We start from the raw sequence: 20,325 nt of genomic DNA, 5'->3' as shown, positions 1-20,325 counted from the left end.
CATTACACAAAAAGGCACCAGAATACGATCAAATTTACGCATAGGCACAACAAACATTCCAGTATAATTTGAAACTTTAGGTTAGGTTTAGGTCGTTTAGGACAATAAACTCGACTTTGTATACCTCATCATGTTAATTTGTGAAAAATTGTATTGGTCTTGTTAAGTGCATCTTTAAGAAGTAATGGCAGTGAATGAAATAGGTGTGGGATTAGAGTGGTTAGACTCTTGTTAGATGTTCGAAAAATCGGGATCGCAAATTATGTAAGATATTATTGTGTCATATTGTTTAATTTCGTGTGGTCACCAGAGTGACTATTATTTCCTGTACAGATTGCTCTGTTTGAAGACGGAGCGTTAAAAATACTCTCTTCTATACTTTAGAAGTCAAATACTTGGGTATAATGCCGACCCTTGTATGTACACATAATTTAAAAAATATTTATTTTACAGAAAAAGTTTAAGAAATAAATATATTAAATTTTTTAATAATTAAATTTAATCAAGAATAAGATTATATTTAATTTAAATTGCATAAGTCGGTGCTTAGGTTTTATGTATCACACATAATATTATCGCACTGACCTCAACAGGCGGCGGGGGAAACTAAGTAGGTAATAACTCAATAATATTTTTTGAACTTTGTTAAATAAAATATTTAAAACTATTTTCTTTCTATGAAAAACTGCTTGACATGTCAGACAGCCAAAAAATAATATTTGGGAAATTTTGGCACGCGTACGTAAAAAGGTTCGCCAACCCTGCACTACAACATCATTTATCTTAGCTACGATTTTATAGTGTTATGAACTTGAATATTAGCTGAGATTGGGGGCGTAGATTTATACATGAAAAAAAGGGGGGTCCGTAGTTCCCCAGATCGACGTTGTGATGTCCGTAGCCAAGAAAGATGTATAATGCCGGGTCCACACTGGCAACATGTCGCGCGACAACCTCGTTAAATTTTACGATAATTATCATAATTGCTTAAGAAATTTTATGATAATTATCATACTTATCGTAAAATTTAACGAGGTTGTCGCGCGACATGTTGCCAGTGTGGACCCGGCATAATGCTAAGACTAAAATGGTGAATTTACTTATGCAGTCATCACAAATGAATTCAAAATAGCATTGATTTTACTTGTGTGATTAATTTGCATCTGTGTTTATTTGTGTCATTTATACATATCGTCGTTGAAACTAGAAAATTGTGTAACTCCAAAAACACTACTTTACAGGAGAGACAAAAAACATTATGGTTTCCTATACAAATGTATGGTTTTGGAGTGAAATCATCCATGATTTAACAATGATACAATTTTTCTGGAATTACAAAATTTCCAAGACGGATAGATATTATCAACGGCCACTAGATGGCATTCAAAGTCAATTTTCGATTAAAACGGAGTTACACAATTTTCTAGTTTCAACGACGATATGTACATGTCCATTTTACTATGCATTTTGACTGAAATTATTGCATTATGCAGTGTATTGAATTTTCAAGAAAAGCCAATATGTATAAACAATTTGACAAAGGAAGTTAGGTAATAAAAGACAATAATTATAAACGCAATAATTTATTTTTTTAAAGTAGGTATCGAGAATATAACATTTTAACAAATTAATCTGCCAACAGATAATTCATTCGTTCAACAAAACATCGATTACAGTTTTAACATCAACAAGCTTATTTCTATTTTCACGGCTAAGTTTAATTCCTGTGCACAAATTCTTCAAACTCTGTGAATCTTCTTTGAGCCTAATTAAAATATCAGAAATATGACTATCTACATTATTACAATCTTGCTGCTTATCTGTAAAAACATCACAATCAATGCTGCTAAAGATATCATCGTCTATATCGATAACATCTGAAATTTCTTTTATAGGCGGTAGAGCTTCACATTTATGTGTAAATTTTACAGGCATTGTTTCATTTTGCATTTCTCTATCGCAGTTTTGTTTAATTTTCAACTCAAATTTCTTAAATCTCTCTTTTAACTTACTATTCGGCAGCATTATCATCTGGACCACATGTATGTTGGGTGTGTTATGTGTAAAATAGCTGAACGCTTCCATACTCATCACCCGGACAATGTCTTCGTTACTCTCGAGCAGAGAGTAAAATAATTTTGCCATCGACATTGATGTAACTTTTTTATACTCATCATTTGCGATGTCCACACAAACAATAGATTCAAGTAAATCTAAACCAGCGATTTGAACACACGTTGATGACTTTGTTATGATTTGTAAAAGTACATTGAATATCTGAAAAACAAAAAATGTAGGTATCTTATTTATTTTTCTATTAAGCTACAAAGTCACGGCTGAGGCATTTGGCTGTACATTTATACACCATTATTAGATTTATAATATAATATTAATGATCACAACAACAAAAACAAAAAATACTGTGCTATAAACATCTCAAGATTAAGTGGTAATTGTAAATTTTGACATCTTAAATTTTCAAGCAGCCTGATTGTTTAAATTTTACAAATAAAATTCATCGTGTGCCAGCTCAAAACACATCATAATTTTTAAAAAAGAAGAAAATAGACATATGAGGTGTCTAATTACAAAAAGCGACAAGTCCACAATTCAATATTTTCGGGAAACAACGTTTTTATGTTTCAAGCTTTTGTTTTAATGTGAGATTATTTTTTCCGTTGTATTCTATGTCGAAATTAGAACCAAATGGCAATTTGTTTCAGCCGATAAACTCTTAAATGTAGTAAATATAGGCAAAATAAAATTGGACGTAGCGCTATTTGTATCTCACTTTTTAATTTACTCCGCATAAGGCACATATTTCCGTGGCACTGTCATGAGTTTACCAGATGCTACAGCATGGGAGACGCCCTTTTCAATATTGAACGTTCCCTTATTGGTTGACTTAAACACGCACGAAATCAACCAAGCTTTAAATAATATGAAACACGGACTTGGCGCTTTTTGTATTAAATCGAGACTTAAAATATTTTTTTTCGTAGAGTTATGTCGCGTTTTGGAATATATAGATCAATACATATTGTGTAAAATTATACAATGAATACGTGCGTATTTTTTTCTCGAATTTGACCAAATGTGGACTTATCGCTTTTTGGAATTAGACGCCTCATATTTATTATATTACAATAATGACACACATCGACCCCGATTCTGAACCATCGGTTGCGGATTTAAATTGTAACTGGTACATTAAATTAAATATTATTTTTATTGGTCAAACATCAGTTAACAACCATTTCTCTTTAAAAAATATGTTATGAAACAAGTCCTCGTGAAGTCAACAAGATCCTCAATTAATTGTAGTCGATTTAAAAAAAATATATATATATTGAAACCATATGAAGGGTAGGCGGAAAGAAAGATCATTGTTATATTAATTCAGTTTTGGATAAACTGAAAAAACTTAATTATGTACATACTTCTTTATTATATTATTTTATTAAACTCAAAATTAAAAGTTCTTAGATACCAGTTTAATATTAATTACAATCACAACTCACTCTAGTTAAATATATATTATAGTTTTGGAAAGAAAGAGAAAATTTTATAATTACAGTATAACCTCGTTTTTACGTGCCCGGAATTCACGTTTTCCCGGCAATTGCGTGTATTTTTTTCAGTCCCGATGTATTTCAGTACATTTAATACCCGCATTTACGTTTTTCTTTCCCGCGATTTACGTCGGAAATATTCAAAATATGCGAGTTACGCGCACTTGACAATGATTGGGTCGTGACATTCGAACGATTTTTTGATAAAAATTTTAATTGAATGTTGTTTTTTAATAAAACGTTATTTTTTAGAAACATAAAATTTAAATGTTCTTTTTTTTAATACCCCACCTTTTACATTTTCCCTCCAATTAGGTTTTTTTTCTTCAGTCCCTTAAAAAACGTAAAATAGGGGTTATACTGTATAAATATTCTTTGTCAAATGTTTGTGATAATGATCTTTCTTTTGAATTTCAATGTTTTCTTTCTGAAGTCAGTGATTGGACATGATTTTTATTATTTTTTTCTAAGTATGCCATCTAATAGCATACAAAATTCTCCACAAGATGGCATCATTAACTCAATTTACGATTTTTGTGGATCTTTCTTTCTGCATGCCCTTCATATTATCATAATGTACCAAACTTACAACTTTCCAATGTGAATTCGTAAATTGACTCGCCATGTTAGAAGTAAGTTTACATAACAGAAACACATATTCATTGAACCATTCGACTCCTTCGACATTGCATTCTTTTTTGGAGACATATTTTTCCATCTTTTCGTTTAATATAGCACATTCCCACGCTTTTACGACATTCAACGTAAGCGAAGCAAAAATGCTTTCTCTGTTTTCCAAAAACATTTCACCAGGCACTGATGATGTCAAAGTGAGGATTTCTTTCTAAATTCAGAATCAGAAAAAAACACATTTTTTTTTAAATAATTAGCAGTGAAACAACTAAGTATTAAAAAGTAGCTGATTATTACATTACTGTTTCTTTTCAATGTCCGTTTACTGTATAATGTATAGGTCGGGCAAACGTCAAACTACCATTCCATAGCAGAACAATTAATACAGTACAGTGCAGAGTTTAAATTATTGCTCACAATTATGGTCTGCAATTTCCCATAAACCATTTGACTGACTTGATAATGTTTAGTTAATTTATTTGCAAACTTATTGTCCTTATAACGAGGCTAAAAATCTTGTTCAATAGTAAAGTTTATTGGTATAATCAAAGAGATTAAAGTACTGTCCAACCTCTTTGCGTATAGTTATACATTTAGACCTGAATGTAAATTATCAGAGTAAATTTCTAATAACATAACATATCGCATAACAATACACACAAGATAATCACATCGTGTAAAATGTATTGAAAATCGACAAGCTTTAACTGATTGTCTGAAGCCACCCAAATACAATATATCAACTTTCTTACCAATTCATGATAATCTTCTAAAGAAACTTTTGTCGCATTTGTAAAATTCTCAAGCAAAGTGTTTGTTTTAATGCAAATACTTTTACAATCCAATATTTGTTCTTCCTTAGGTATATACTTAAGACCGATAGCCTGCCATAGACGGGCGTATTCCAGCGGAGGATACTTTGAGTGCACCTGAGACTTGGACTTGTTCGGGAGTAAACAATATAGTTTTCTTATATGATGTGCAATAAGTACATTCTGCGGTGTGTTCTTCAACATCCCTGATTTTTGAAGAGAATGAAATAGTCTTATGAAATAGTTAATCTGATCGAGACAGTACTCTGGTGAACCATAACTGAAAAAAGGCAGAATACGACTGATTATAACATTAATTGAGTGTATAAGTAGGTACCATATTATAAAAATGCAGCATTCGCATTTTGCGATTTTTTTCATCCAAAGTGTTGAATTGTAGTTGAATGTCAATTGATAAGTGAGAATGAAATTTCAACAAAGTTGATCAACTTGTTTGTTTTACTTGACGCCATCTTGATTACGACTATCGGTTAAAATTCAATGATACGTGGGAATCCCACAGAAGATATTTGTGTCATAATTATGTTCCCTCTTTTCTCATTATGCGAATGAATTTAATGATCACACTAAAAAAAACACCATGAAAAAGTATTGTTTTAAATGTTATTATTCTACAAGCAGAAAATAGAGGATAAAGCCATGCATATTTCGTTTTATAAAATATTTGTGATCATATGTAGCAATTTTTCAATATTTGAATTTAAATTTATTATATTTTTTTTTTCCGACCATGTCCGATCTTAATAGGATCATATGGGCCTCCACAGAGTAGAGGTTTGTATTAACAGATTTTGTTTTTACGAGAAATGGATGTCAGCCACTTCCTCAACCTATTAGGTCCATACCCTGACTCACACACAAATTGAAAAACAATATGTGTACTTGCCAGACCCAGTATTCGAACCTGGGACCCACGGCGTGATAGTCCAACGCTTAAGCCGCGCAGCCACCGTGGGTTAATTATATATCATAAAATATATTTGGTAAAACTTTCTATTCGAGTTTGCAAGTGACACATTGTATTGCATTTGTGCATACGTTTTGCAATCTACGTTTGCCATCATATTATAATATGTCAGTGATGAAGGGTGGAGGTAGACTGTTAAAATCCTACATAAATAGTGCACACTAAACTTTGTCAGACATACTTTATTATTTGTTTGTTTTCATATTTGTTTTCATTAAACTAAGACTACAAATTGCAGATGGTGCTGGTTAGTTTTTAAAATTCAATTAAACCCTGCCTAAACCAAGCCATAATAGATAATAAATATTCATCTATCTATAAAATATCTAAAATTATGGCATTAAATCATACACAATTTTGATATTTTATAGATTAAAGAATATTTTTTTATCTACGATGGTTTGGTTTAGGCATGGGTAACATGAATTTAAAAAAACTAACCAACACAATCTGCAATATGTACATGTACCTACTCAAACATATAAATATGACTGACAAAGTGTACACTATTTTTATCGGATCTCCACACCCTGCCTCCACTATGATGGTTCGGTTTAGGCAGGGTTTAATTGAATTTTAAAAACTAACCAGCACCGTTTCCATTTTGTATTCTTAGTTCAATGAAAACAAATAAGTATAGCTGACAGTATGTAGTGTGCTTTATTTATGTCAAATCTCCAACAGACCACCTTCACCCTTCATCACTGATACATATAATAATATGTGAGATGGTCAAAAGTATTGATGGGTGAATCAAAGATATTCAATATTGCAGATGACACCAAATACAGTCGAACTTGGTTATTACAATCACGAAAATAGTGAGATCTCAGATGTAATGGGAAAACATTCGTAGACATTTCAGTTTATGATTTTCTCCATACATTTATTCACTTTTATAACGAGCTACTTCTCGGGTATACCGAGCAAAACTGTTGACGTGTTGATTGTTTAAAAAGCAATAAAATTCGACCGGGCAGTTAACTAGACCGATGCCGCCGGGATCGGAGTACGTTTATGACACTAGTTAAGTGTCTAAGTAGGTACCTAATTGGTGTTTTCGCCGACAACATTGATAAAGTATCCACGCATATGGTTGAAATTGCATGTAAAAAATCCAAGCTATGTGAAGTCAGTAGGTACCTACCAGCGCCGGCGGCTCAGCACCTCATTACAATAAACATCTTATTTTGTAGTTTATAAATGCCATGCTTGTTTCGGGGATTTTTACGATGGTTTTCAGATTTTTTATGTTCTATGCTTAAATAGAACGTGGCGTGAAAAATATTATATAACGATATAACGAGTAATGCTTATAACAAGCAAATTCAATCAGTCCCATCTTCCTCGTAATAACCAAGTTCGACTGTACATAAAATTACAATAAACATGAAATAACAATAAGCGTGACAGCACCCTAAGAATTGTCAAATTGAATTGTAATTCTTTATATCATAAAATTGTAAGTATGGGCTGTATGCAATTGATTCCTCAGTTGACGAAATAGGTTATTCTTACCGAGATATTATATACCACAAATCGAGGGCCAGTAAATTACTCCAAATGTTCTGTTGCAGTATGGCTGACAGCATTAATTTTTCAACGGTTTCCAAACTATAACATGACACGGTTAAAGCAGCACAATGAATAAGAATATGATCGTACAGTGATACATTTTCCATTATACTTTCAGTGACTCTCAATGTTTTTTGAAGTTCGGAATTACCTGAAATTAAATATGTGACCAGTAGTGAATACGATGAGTTCACAATGAAAAATAAACTCTTAATAATGTAGGAAAAAAATATTGATACGCTTCAGCCAATAAGACAGTGTTAATGTATTAAAATCAACCATTTAGGTTAATCAAATTGCATCTACATTAATAAGATTTTTATATACGATTCTATCACTTACATAATGGAATTATTTGAAATAGGCAGAAAATCACATTGCTATTTTCCGAGTCATCAGTCCACTGACACCTCCTTACTTCATCCGCCTTCAATAATAGCTTCATCACTGATGCCGTCAACATCAAGCATCCAAATTCCAAAGATTTATCACCGCTTAGTGTTTTTATACACTGCATGAAACTCTGAAACAGATATATTACAGTGGCAAAGGGTGACTTTTGGAAAGAGGTTTGGTAAGAGACACAGCTGCAGTCATAGACAATAATATTATACGCAAAAGTTTTAGGCTTGGCGATCGGAGCATACCATATTGCATACAATGCGATAAACAGACTGAGGTCACGTGACGTCCATACAAAAAAACATCACCATTCCTCGACGAATAATACAATAAATACGTTAAGAAAAAAGACAAATGCACGCTATGACATATATTTTAAACCTTTAACAGATTGTTCTGTAATCTGTATATATTTATCATACATTCCTACATATACAGCATACAATTGAATATTGTAAATATGTCAATATTCAATTAAAAATTATTTTTCTTAAGAAGGTAGGCTTTAAACAATCGCCTAGTATGGAGTCTTCGCCACTGATATATTAGGTACATAGAACACTTACCATGTTTAAAATGACATAATTTTCAACCATGAACGTGAATTCTGATCGATTCACAGCAGTCCTAGCTTTTTTCCCTTTCCTCTTTAACCTTCCAAATAAACCAGATAAGTACATGTTTCGATCCCGTTTCACGCATGAATAAGTATGTGGTGATATGAATATTACTCACAAATCAGTTTATGTTATAAGTCACTTGTACTCATTAAATCCAAAATGGTACTTACTCTCCTAAAATGGCAGTCCGGTAAAAGATTAGAAAGTAAGGGTTCCGCTCCAACTGTTATATGAGAAGTAATTCCGTCAATCAAAGAAGCTTTGATGCCCAAATGTTTTAAGTGCGGCTCAGAAAATCTGTATTAAAAAAAAAACTGGGTTAGTCATCAGAATACAATACATAGTATCTTATTGAAAATGAGAATACAGTGATTTTACAGTAGTCATCACACTTTACGAAAGCTCGGAACAATCGTATACTAAGTTTCAAGAATTAATGCTTGCAGCGGATACTTTGTGTGTGTGCCATGACTTCAAGAGTAACGAGGAGACAAGAAGGCAGACACGTATGTCAGTATGTCTATTGATACCGATAGGACACGGCTTGCACTCTACTAATATAATCAACGGCCAGCAGCAGTGATTTTGACAACCATCCCTTCCTCATATGAATCTGCAGCATTAATATTTGAATGTATCGTGCACAATGATATAATATATATTCGTGGTTGATAATATCATGATAGATATTTTTGAATTAAACATTGTTATGTCGTGGTGTATGTATTAATAATGCGTGAACATTAGAGGTGGGAAAACTGGTCGATTTTGAAGACTAAGTGTGACGCTAAAAAACAAACGTGGTCATCTCCATCACATGTGAAACTGAGTAAATCAACTTTTTTGTTTTTGTGGTTAATTTGAACCCGTGAGTTAATAATTTCCTAATTTATGATTATATTTTATTTAAAGAATACGATTTAAACAATGCTCAATAATCGCGGATCCTTAATAAACAAGATATTTACGATTTTATGTTGGAGATGGCTATGTTTGTTTTGTATCATCTGGATTTGACATAAATACTATTGGAGATAGACAGTTTTGTTTTGTATTCGATCGGTTTGTTTTGTATTCTTACAAACAGGGTTGTGTTAAAATGGGTGCCGGACGAAATCCCGAATGTCAAAATCCCGAATGGCCGAAATCCCAAATGGCCGGAATCCCGAAGGACGAAATCCCGAAAAATAAAAATATATAAACAGTATTAATTTTCAACCAGCGGTTCCCCAATAGGCGGCGCTTTTTCTCGATTGTATAATTAATCTAGATAATTAAAATAGTAGTATTAAAAACTATTATTAATTATGGAATGAAGCAACAAAATAATTTTCAACCAGCGGCACCCCAAAAGGGGGCGCTTTTTCTCGATTGTATAATTTAACTAGATAATTAAAATAGTAGTATTAAAAACTATTATTAATTATAGAATGAAGCAAAAAAATAATTTTCAACCAGCGGTACCCTAATAGGCGGCGCTTTATCTAGAGTGTGTAATTTAACAAGATAATTAAAATAGTTATAATACAAACTATTAATATTTATGGAATCAAGCAACAAAATAATTTTCAACCAGTGGCACCCCAAAAGGCGGCGCTTTTTCTCGATTGTATAATTTAACTAGATAATGAAAATAGTAGTATTAAAAACTATTGTTAATTATAGAATGAAGCAAAAAATATTTTTTAACCAGTAGTACCCCAATAAGCGGCGCTTTTTCTAGAGTGTGTAATTTAACAAGATAATTAAAATAGTTATATAAAAACTATTATTAATTATGGAATGAAGCAAAAAAATAATTTTCAACCAGCGGTACCCCAATAGGCGGCTCTTTTTCTAGAGTGTGTAATTTAACAAGATAATTAAAATAGTTATATAAAAACTATTATTAATTATGGAATGAAGCAAGAAAATAATTTTCATTCCATAATTAATAATAGTTTTTATATAACTATTTTAATTATCTAGTTAAATTATACAATCGAGAAAAAGCGCCGCCTTTTGGGGTGCCACTGGTTGAAAATTATTTTGTTGCTTGATTCCATAAATATTAATAGTTTTTATTATAACTATTTTAATTATCTTGTTAAATTACACACTCTAGATAAAGCGCCGCCTATTAGGGTACCGCTGGTTGAAAATTATTTTTTTGCTTCATTCTATAATTAATAATAGTTTTTAATACTACTATTTTAATTATCTAGTTAAATTATACAATCGAGGAAAAGCGCCGCGTATTGGGGTGCCGCTGGTTGAAAATTATTTTGTTGCTTCATTCCATAATAAATAATAGTTTTTAAATAACTATTTTAATTATCTTGTTAAATTATGCAATCGAGGAAAAGCGCCGCGTATTGGGGTGCCGCTGGTTGAAAATTATTTTGTTGCTTCATTCCATAATAAATAATAGTTTTTAAATAACTATTTTAATTATCTTGTTAAATTACTTACTCAAGAAAATGCGCCGCCTATTGGGGTACCGCTGGTTGAAAATTATTTTGTTGCATCATTCCATAATTAATAATAGTTTTTTATATAACTATTCTAATTATCTTGTTAAATTACACACTCTAGAAAAAGCGCCGCCTATTGGGGTACCGCTGGTTGAAAATTATTTTGTTGCATCATTCCATAATTAATAATAGTTTTTTATATAACTATTCTAATTATCTTGTTAAATTACACACTCTAGAAAAAGCGCCGCCTATTGGGGTACCGCTGGTTGAAAATTATTTTGTTGCATCATTCCATAATCAATAATAGTTTTTTATATAACTATTCCAATTATCTTGTTAAATTACACACTCTAGAAAAAAACGCCGCCTATTGGGGTGCCGCTGGTTGAAAACTATTACTGTTTATATTTTTTTATTTTTCGGGATTTCGGCCTTTGGGCTTCCGGCCATTCGGGATTTCGGCTTTCGGGATTTCGGCATTCGGGATTTCGGCCCTTCGGGATTTCGACCGGCACCCGAAAAAAACAACATTATAAATGTATATAACTTATTTCATATTTACAACTAACACTTCATAATTTGAAAATTATAATTGGGTTTATGAATTTATTTTGAGTTTTATGATATTAGAATTAAAGGTAACTAAACAAACATAACAATATTTTTGAATAAAAATATATAAAAAAAATAAAGATGACTGAACCAGTTTACACGATATTATGCAGCTTTAAAACTGAACATAAAATATGAACAGCCAAGGCACAGCCCTGAGGTGCTAACTGTCGTAAAACGTTTGAAAATCAAAATTTACTTACCGTTTTTCAGTCTTCTTTGAACGTTTAATGGTATAATTTGATCTGGTTAACTTTCGTGCATTATCTGGAGACACTATTTCAAACTTTATTTGGATTATTTTCCATTCTTTGACAATTATTTCGCTTAAAAACTTGAAGAGCACATCGTATACACAGAGAAAACTTTTTGCTGATGGGAGTCATCTTGATAAAATGCCACGACATGATTGGCCATTTTGAAAAAGTGCTACGTCGTTATTGGCCAAGACGAATGTGACCACGTTTGATATAAAAAATCAATGGATATGACTAAGTTTGAAAAAAATCACATCTTTTATTTGAATTTTTGAAGCAGAAATTGAGGAGATAGCCATGTCTTAACTAAATAATATTATATAAAACAACACAAGCAATCATACCAACCAAAAATCTCAAAAAAGTCATTGACTGGAGATGGCCACGTTTGTTTTTTAACGTCACAAGTATACTTACTACCAGTATTAAAAAATACTTAGTATCGAAACTTGTTCCAAAATACTTACTTGTATTTGAAATATCGGCTATAATAGAATCGTTAAAATACATCCGCTTTTCGAAAAGTCCCATTTTCGAGACAGGTACAGCTGGAACTATGGCACTAGTCACTCCTGTTTCAGTAGAAAATACTGAAGCATTAAAAGCAGTGGTTTCATTTATCTGTAAAGCATTTTCATTTACAGGTGGAGCTATATTTTGCCTGGCAAATTCAATATGAATAGTTGGGTGCTTGCGCTGTAAAAGTTTCGTCAAATTTGACATTGACTTGTATGAATTTTTTATTTTACAAATATTACAGATGGCATAATTTGTAACTATTTCTTTGGAACGATTCCACACGAAACTTAACCTTTTAGTAGTCATTTTTACACAAATTGTTTATTAAGTATAACATAATTATTATCCATTTATACAATCACGCATACAATTTGAATTCAGTTTATGTTTATAAGTTCCAATTAATACAGTAAAAAATCGAGAAACTCTACGTGACAAAACCAGATAAACGCGTAGTCAGTTAGCGTTATCAGAACTCGAATACTACTACATATTTCTGGACTTGCGACTGACGTCAACTCGATGTAAATGTCATACTCAACTGAAACTAAAACTAATTCCGTAGTATTACTAAACATACGCGAGTCGCGACGTCCGAGATGATGATTTCATACGTAGCAAGACTACGAACTAGCTAGCAGACGGCGAGATCTCATACCATGCGTCGAACTCCGGGACTTGAGACTAACGCCAACTCGATAAAATCTCATACTCAACTGAAACTAAAACTCTTAAAACTAAAACTAAGACAAACTCAATAGTATTACTATTAAAACGAACATGTGACCATTTCTGTCCTTCACTATACCAACAGAGGAGAAAGGGAGAACAATGACAGTTGAGTATAATATCACGGCTAGACATACGTGTATCATGATATCTCGCTCGCGCGCATTTAATATCAATAGCGTTGAAAGTCAACCAACATCACGGAATGGCGATGATATCATCGAATGCGTTCGAATTCGAACATCTAATACGTTTCAAGTTTCTTGAAACAAGTTTATTGGGCCACAAATACTTAGTATGGGTAGTTTCATCCGAAACTTAAGTACACAAACCGGTGATAGTATTTCCAACTCACCTCTAGTGAACATACTGTCACCCTTTTTATGTATCGATACCGATTCACTTTGTGCTATAGGATTGCGTTTCTTACAATAATGCATTTATATTTATGTATGTATGATCTGGCATGGCAGGAGACGCGAGAGTTGGCGATGGACCGAGGTAAGTGGCCTGAACTTGTGCTTGCCCTATTCCCCAATGCTGGGGTGTGACAGGGTGAAGTATTAGTAGTAGTGAGTATACCTACCCTTCATTTTATCTTATCAATGATATTATAATATATAGGTGTCTACCAATATTATGTATTAAGTCAGTTTGTTTGAAAGCATTGTTATAATGCAGAAATGTATTTCTTTATAATAAAGGATTTATTGGTGGTGTGGAATACTAGTTTGTAATATCTAACCCCACCATCTGAGAAGTACTAGAGCCGCCACTGGGTACTACAATATTATTAATACAGACAGAATACAAACTGTTGAATGGTTGTCAGCAATTGGACAAAGTGGTTCATGTCAAGTGACAGAAAGCCGCTGAATATTTCACTCAATTTAATCAATATTTTGATTATAAAATTAGCCATCTTCAATGTTCTGGAAATTGTTTTGTCATCATGAGTCTCCTAAAACAAAATAATGAAATGCATACTTTATTCGTTAGCGTCAACTTTTACTACAAATAATGATCAATACATTTTTACAAAAAAAGAAAATTTTGACATTTTACCACTTTCCAATGGGACAAATAGAAAATTTGATGGCAGGCAACAGAAAAATGGTATGGAGGGGGTCCATTTCAAAAAATTAACCATACTAATTTATTATTGATTTTTTAAGGCGACAGGAGGGGGCAGGCTTAACAAAATCTAACCAGTATCATTGACTTCCGCATTTACCCCATCTACTACTTACAGCTTTTTATCGTTTCAATTGTGGACCCTCACACTTTTCCAAGTAGATACCCCATACCCAGACACTCCGTACTTTAAATGTAGTGATGAACACCTCGCCTGCAAGTATAACTACATGTACTCGCCTACAAGTCACTGAGACGTGTCCCATGCAGAAGTGGTTACTGAATGCATGTAGCCTAACGGTTATAATTATTAGAATTGCTAGTGTTCATTTAAGTTTTACGTTTTCTTTTATGAATTTCATAAATACAAATACAGAAATAATTGATAAATCTCCCATTTTCTAATGTGTAAATTAACAAATTAATCAATAAAAATGTTTAAATCAATTACAGATTTTTTTTCGGTCCGAATGATTGCATATTAATGTCAAATCGAATTTATGTAGTGATCGACGGACGAAGTCTGGCAACTCGGCGAGTAAAATATCAAACATGTTTGAAATCCAACGAGCCTGGTCTGCAGATTTAAAAGTCCGCAGATCCGGGGTGCTCCACACGAAAAAAAAGTCCGAAAACTGTAAATCGTCTGACTTGCGTGCCAATGGAACACAGGCTTTACATGCCTTGAAACCCCTCTACCAGGTGGAGCCTTTTGTGGTTTCCTTAAAAAAGGCTGAAGCAAATTCCGGTCTGTCGTAAGTATAATTTTTCTATACAAAATCAATCACAATATTATTATCCTTGACGGTTTGTATGAAAATTAGTAAACAGGGCTTTTCTTTGTTTCACTTTTGTTAATTTTTAATAGGAAGTAATTACTTACAGTGATTAACAAATTGAGGTGGTTTTGAACTTCTTGGCAAAGATATTTTGTAGCTTTGTGATGAACGTATTTATCCTTCAGCCAACCGGCATACTTCTCACAAATTTTCACATAGCCTTTCCATTCTTCGGCAGTAGTTTTCACATCGAGAGCAATCACAACTTCACCAATGTCCACTGTCGCATCCAACACTGCAACAATTCATGATCAATAATTTTTCGAATCGTAGAATGGCAGACAAAATATGCTAGCTCCATATTTTGTTTCTATCTTGGTTATGTGACTGTAGTATGTTTTAATGGTATCCACCTCATAATTTGTCTGCTGTTCAAATTTGGAATTAAGCTCATCACAGTATAAACAATACCAGTGGCAAGGGGTGAAGGTAGGCTGTTAAGATCCAACATAAATTTTTTTTTTTTTCGACCATGTCCGATCCTAATAGGATCATATGGGCCTCCACAGAGTAGAGGTTTGTATTAACAGATTTTTTTTGCGAGAAATGGATGTCAACCACTTGCTCAACCTATTAGGTGCATTAAACTTTGTCAGTCATCCTTATTTGTTTTCATTGAACTAATAATTGCAGATGGTGCTTGTGTGTTTTTAAAAATCTATTAAACCCTGCTTAAACCAAACCATAATAGTTTAGATATTATGCTATGAGCGATCCGAGAAAAATGAAGCACATTTTTTCATTTATACTCATTTTTGTTTCATTGAATTAAGAATACGTATTACAGATAGTGTTGGTTAGATTTTTTAAATGAATATTTTTTGACTATTATCTATTATGACTGGTTACGCAGGGTATAACTCAATTTTAAAAACTAACCAACACTATCTGCAATTTGTAGTCTTATTTCAATGACAACAAATACGTATGACTGACAAAGTTTAGTGTGCACTATTTACATTGAAACTTAACAGCCTACCTCCACCCTTCGCCACTGAAAAATACTGAATGATATGGCAAATGTAAGTATGTAACATTTTCCATATGACCTAGTTAGTACTCTCACTTAGCGAACAACATATATTAGTAGAACCACAGCGTTATCAATCGTATCCTAAGAGGAAGAATAATATAGACATATCATATTGTCCGACTGTATGTGTCCCATTTCTATGTGTTTGAATACGTGAATAGGTACTACAAATATGTACAATGGAAACTTGATTATCTGGACTAATAATACCTAGGTTTTTACGGTGTCAACACACCTATAACGCATTATTCTGTTTACGATTTTCTCATTTTGGTTACTTAACTATAATCCAGTATAGCTAATCGTGTTTATAAATCCTCCGTTAAATAATATTTAGTGAACTATTTTGTTTTAACCCAAAAATAATGTTTTAGTAAAAGACAATAATTCCACTTGAAACTCAGAAATAATGAGAACTGAAATACTTAACGGGTGTGGAGAACCAGGCAACCGATCTTGAGTGTGGAAGAATATGGCATAAACTTAAATACATGTCAAGAATACGCGTTCGGATTCGTTCTGACAACTGCTCTCGTTTTATGCATTGACGCTCATTCAATATTGGTGTATAACACACATTCAAAACCCTGCATCAAAATGTAGTGTATTGGGATATAGCCTATCGGAATTCTATTTATTAACCTGTTCTGTGCTTATAACTCATAAGTTGATTTGGCTAGCTCGATATTTAAATTCTAATATATTCTATCCTACTCTAATTCATATTTTTCTCACTATGTCCCAACCTTATTTCTGCCAAGCCCCACTTCAACGCTTCAAAAATCTCCATGCCCGCCCTATGAAGATTTTATAGTTACGTAACTAATTCTGAAAAAAAAATGAATTGCTTCAAATAAAAAATGCACAGAGGTAAACTATTTTTAATTTAACTTTCGTAAGTAAATATGTATATTACGTTACATGTACAACTCGGATAAAAATTAGTGCGATCCTTGTGCTATGCTTCGTCTTCAAATGATTTTCAAGATGACCTTTTTGCCCCCCCCAAAACATTCAAAATGCCCCACGTTGGGAATCACTGATGTAAGTGCTTCTGAAATCTTTCTCTGTTGCACTCACATGTTTTTTGTCCAGTTTAGCTACCATTTTGATACATGATTATTTTGAGAGACATCACTTTTAGTGGTTGTATTTAAAATATTTCAGTTATTCAGCCACTGCTAAAATGACCATCGGAACGAAGACTTAACTCATTCATCGCTGACGGCACAGCTGTTGTGTCCTCATAGGGGGCCATTAGATATTATTAGCATGTTATTTAAATGTGGTAATTAAATGCTCCGCGGCGAAGCGATTGAGAGAGAATTAAAAATAATGAAATTTACCTTCTACAAAAACGGACATCTGTTCACATTCGGATAAACCAAATTCAATATGAGTCGATAATACGACAAAGTATAACACTTGAAGCTCGTGACATTTCTTGAAGACTCTCATGATGAGAGTACTAATATGTTGGAAATATGACGAATAACAAGACTCACTAAAACAAAAAAGTGTTTTGGTTTTATAATGTCACATTTTCTACAACCATCTCGTCACAAATCATCACATTACACAAAAAAAAATTAAAACAAAGTGTCTGGATATCAAGGAAACTATTACCAGGACACGTACTGCCTTTCAATGACTTTAAGGCTTAGAGCCAGTATTCTAAGATTCAAGACAAATACAATAAAATGGGACATTCTATGCAATAGAAACATCAATAAGATTATAATATCTTGCTATCTTCCCAGGGTCAAAAGCAGTGGATAAGATTAGTTAAACGATCTGTATTATTATAATCATAACACGGTAGCCATAAGCAATAATATTACCTATTCTTGCAATGCAAAAACACTTCCAACAGAATCGCGGCAATACATTTTGGTACATTTCGAACAGTGTCAAGTTTCACGGGGGCCAGTTCTATGACACGGTTCAAATTTAAAATCACCATTTCCAAAATTGACAAACAAATTTGCAAATTTTTACGGAGTGTTTCTTCATCATTCGCCTGGGATATTTGTGAATTATTTTTGTTTAAAATGCTTCCAATGGTAGTAAATGTCTGTGAATAAAATAGTGATATATTAATAACATGATTTATTAATTGAAGAATCTGTCATAATGACTGCATGACCTTTTATAACTTTTTTTTAGACCAAACCTAACCTAACCTGATCTACCCCAACCTCGTCTAACCTTAGTGTGTGATAATCATGCATCAAAATGTATGAAAATATCAAAATTTAAATTAACAATTATTGGATCGAAAAGCATCTCTGGAAAGAGAAAAAGGTATTTAATATAATTGTCTGATTTTCGTTTATAACGAATTTCGTCTGAATTGTTTCCGCCAAAAAAATTGATAAATGATCATGCGGTCATTTGCTTTCAAAATTCAATATTTCTCGTCAACAAATTTTTGTGTCAAACGTGGTTCTAATGCTACTTTTTTCCATAACATGATGATGAAGATATATGGACAAGTCATGAGAGGTTTGATCAAAACTCATATACGTAGAGACTACTTACATACATTGAGAGAACAACATACCAATTCGAATTATTTTATTAGGTAATTGTGCTGCAGAGGTGGACATGAGCTTTCATATATATATTTTTTTTACGAAAACAGTTTATTTGTAGACAATTATAATAAATACCTTTTTCTGTCGGCGCATCGACTTTTCGATCCAATAATCGTTAATTGAAAATTTGAAATTTTCATACATTTTGATAAACCATTATCACAAACTAAGATTATATTATGAGGTAATATTAGGTTGGGGGAGGTTAGATTAGGTTAGGTTATGTTGTGTTAGGTTAGGTTAGGTTTTGTTTGGTCTAAAAAGAAAGTTGTAAAATGTCATGTCCACCTCTGCATCACATTTTATTATTATAACAAAGTTTAATCTCACATTGCTGATGCATTGTTTTGATGCCGAGAGACATACATCTATCACTCGAGTTTTGTGCTCCAATATTGAGATTGATTGGAATTTTTCGTTGAAAACGTTCTTGATGAGAGTAACCAGTACTTCTGCATTATCTGTTTCTTGGATGGAGTTTTACACAGCGGTTAAGGGTCATAATAAAAGTATTTAATTAAGCCAACAAAAATAAACGATTATATTATTATGTTATATAAGAATGTGGTTATTTTAGAGCATAACTTTACAAACATGAGTGTTTTTGACAACTGTCAGTTGTCAAATAAATATGGCAAAATATTAAAAGGATATTAGTATTGCAGTGATGTGGTCATCATTATATGGTTCATCTGGGAATAAACTATCATCCGCTGAAAACAAACTGGAATTTAATAAATCCATTACAAATTACATTGATAACCAACTTTTAAACTGAAACGTCAAAAAGTGAAAACATTTTGTTTCGCGCCTGTTTATTCGCCTGAATTTTTTTAGTGCTGCCAGAGTACTAGTTAGTTTTCCGTACTTTTGATATTTAATTATTAAAATAATAACGTAAAGCGGAGCAAAATTTTAGACCTCTTCTATTTCAAGTGCCACTTTTTTGAAGCTCAGACTGATAATTTTGGACGATACCCACCTTTTAATATGTTCCTCATAATGATGATGAATAATTTATAATATATTATTATAAAAGGCAAGAATATCATTGTAATCAAAAAGATTAGACTGTGCAATGTCTTTGATTATAATACTATTCTTCATAACGACGTTGTTTGTCAAAAAATACAGAAGCCGAACTTTAAATACTGTAGCAGGCTTAGATTATAGAAAAATGGTAGCAGTATTAAAATATCTAATTTTATTGGAAGACGGATGATAAAATTTCTTTGAAGAAAGTATTCAGCAGATCGTATAATAGGTACTGTAAAAAAGAATAATGTAATGCAATGTCAAAACCAAATTTATAAATAATAAACTTACTGATGTATTAGATACATAAAAGTTACCCACCTTTTATCTCGATGGCATAGCGCAGCGGTCGGCCAACCGCGGCTTTTTGTCCACTTAAGTGTTACGCCGAATGTGCGAAATTGACTAGGTATTACATGAAATGTACTAATTCATGTAATAGTCAAGCCTGTTGCCTTATTCATGAATTAGGTAAATTATCTGCTGAGTGCGTGAATTCGCCAGGGTATGGA

At 32.6% G+C, this 20,325-nt stretch overlaps 1 protein-coding gene across 1 annotated transcript; it reads right to left on the bottom strand.

Annotated features, from left to right (window-relative positions):
* Positions 1 to 1,569: 1,569 nt before the first annotated feature.
* On the bottom strand, positions 1,570 to 19,606 carry LOC147074530 (FIGNL1-interacting regulator of recombination and mitosis-like). The gene is made up of 12 exons (XM_085943463.1): positions 19,434 to 19,606; positions 19,109 to 19,259; positions 18,023 to 18,255; positions 17,528 to 17,685; positions 15,193 to 15,383; positions 13,991 to 14,136; positions 8,773 to 8,899; positions 7,923 to 8,103; positions 7,524 to 7,731; positions 4,958 to 5,297; positions 4,162 to 4,416; positions 1,570 to 2,277 (listed from the first exon to the last, which is right to left on the bottom strand). The coding sequence occupies exons 1-12, from the start codon at positions 19,520 to 19,522 to the stop codon at positions 1,648 to 1,650; spliced, it is 2,709 nt and encodes a 902-aa protein (XP_085799589.1). The 5' UTR covers positions 19,523 to 19,606; the 3' UTR covers positions 1,570 to 1,647.
* Between the last annotated feature and the right edge of the window lie 719 nt (positions 19,607 to 20,325).

Source organism: Rhyacophila brunnea, unplaced genomic scaffold (assembly GCF_057557595.1).
Source record: "Rhyacophila brunnea isolate RB1 unplaced genomic scaffold, BYU_Rbru_1.0 scaffold_16, whole genome shotgun sequence".
NCBI classification, from domain to species: Eukaryota; Metazoa; Arthropoda; class Insecta; order Trichoptera; family Rhyacophilidae; genus Rhyacophila; species Rhyacophila brunnea.
Note: the sequence above shows the minus strand (reverse complement) of the source record. Positions and strands in the feature narration are given on the sequence as shown.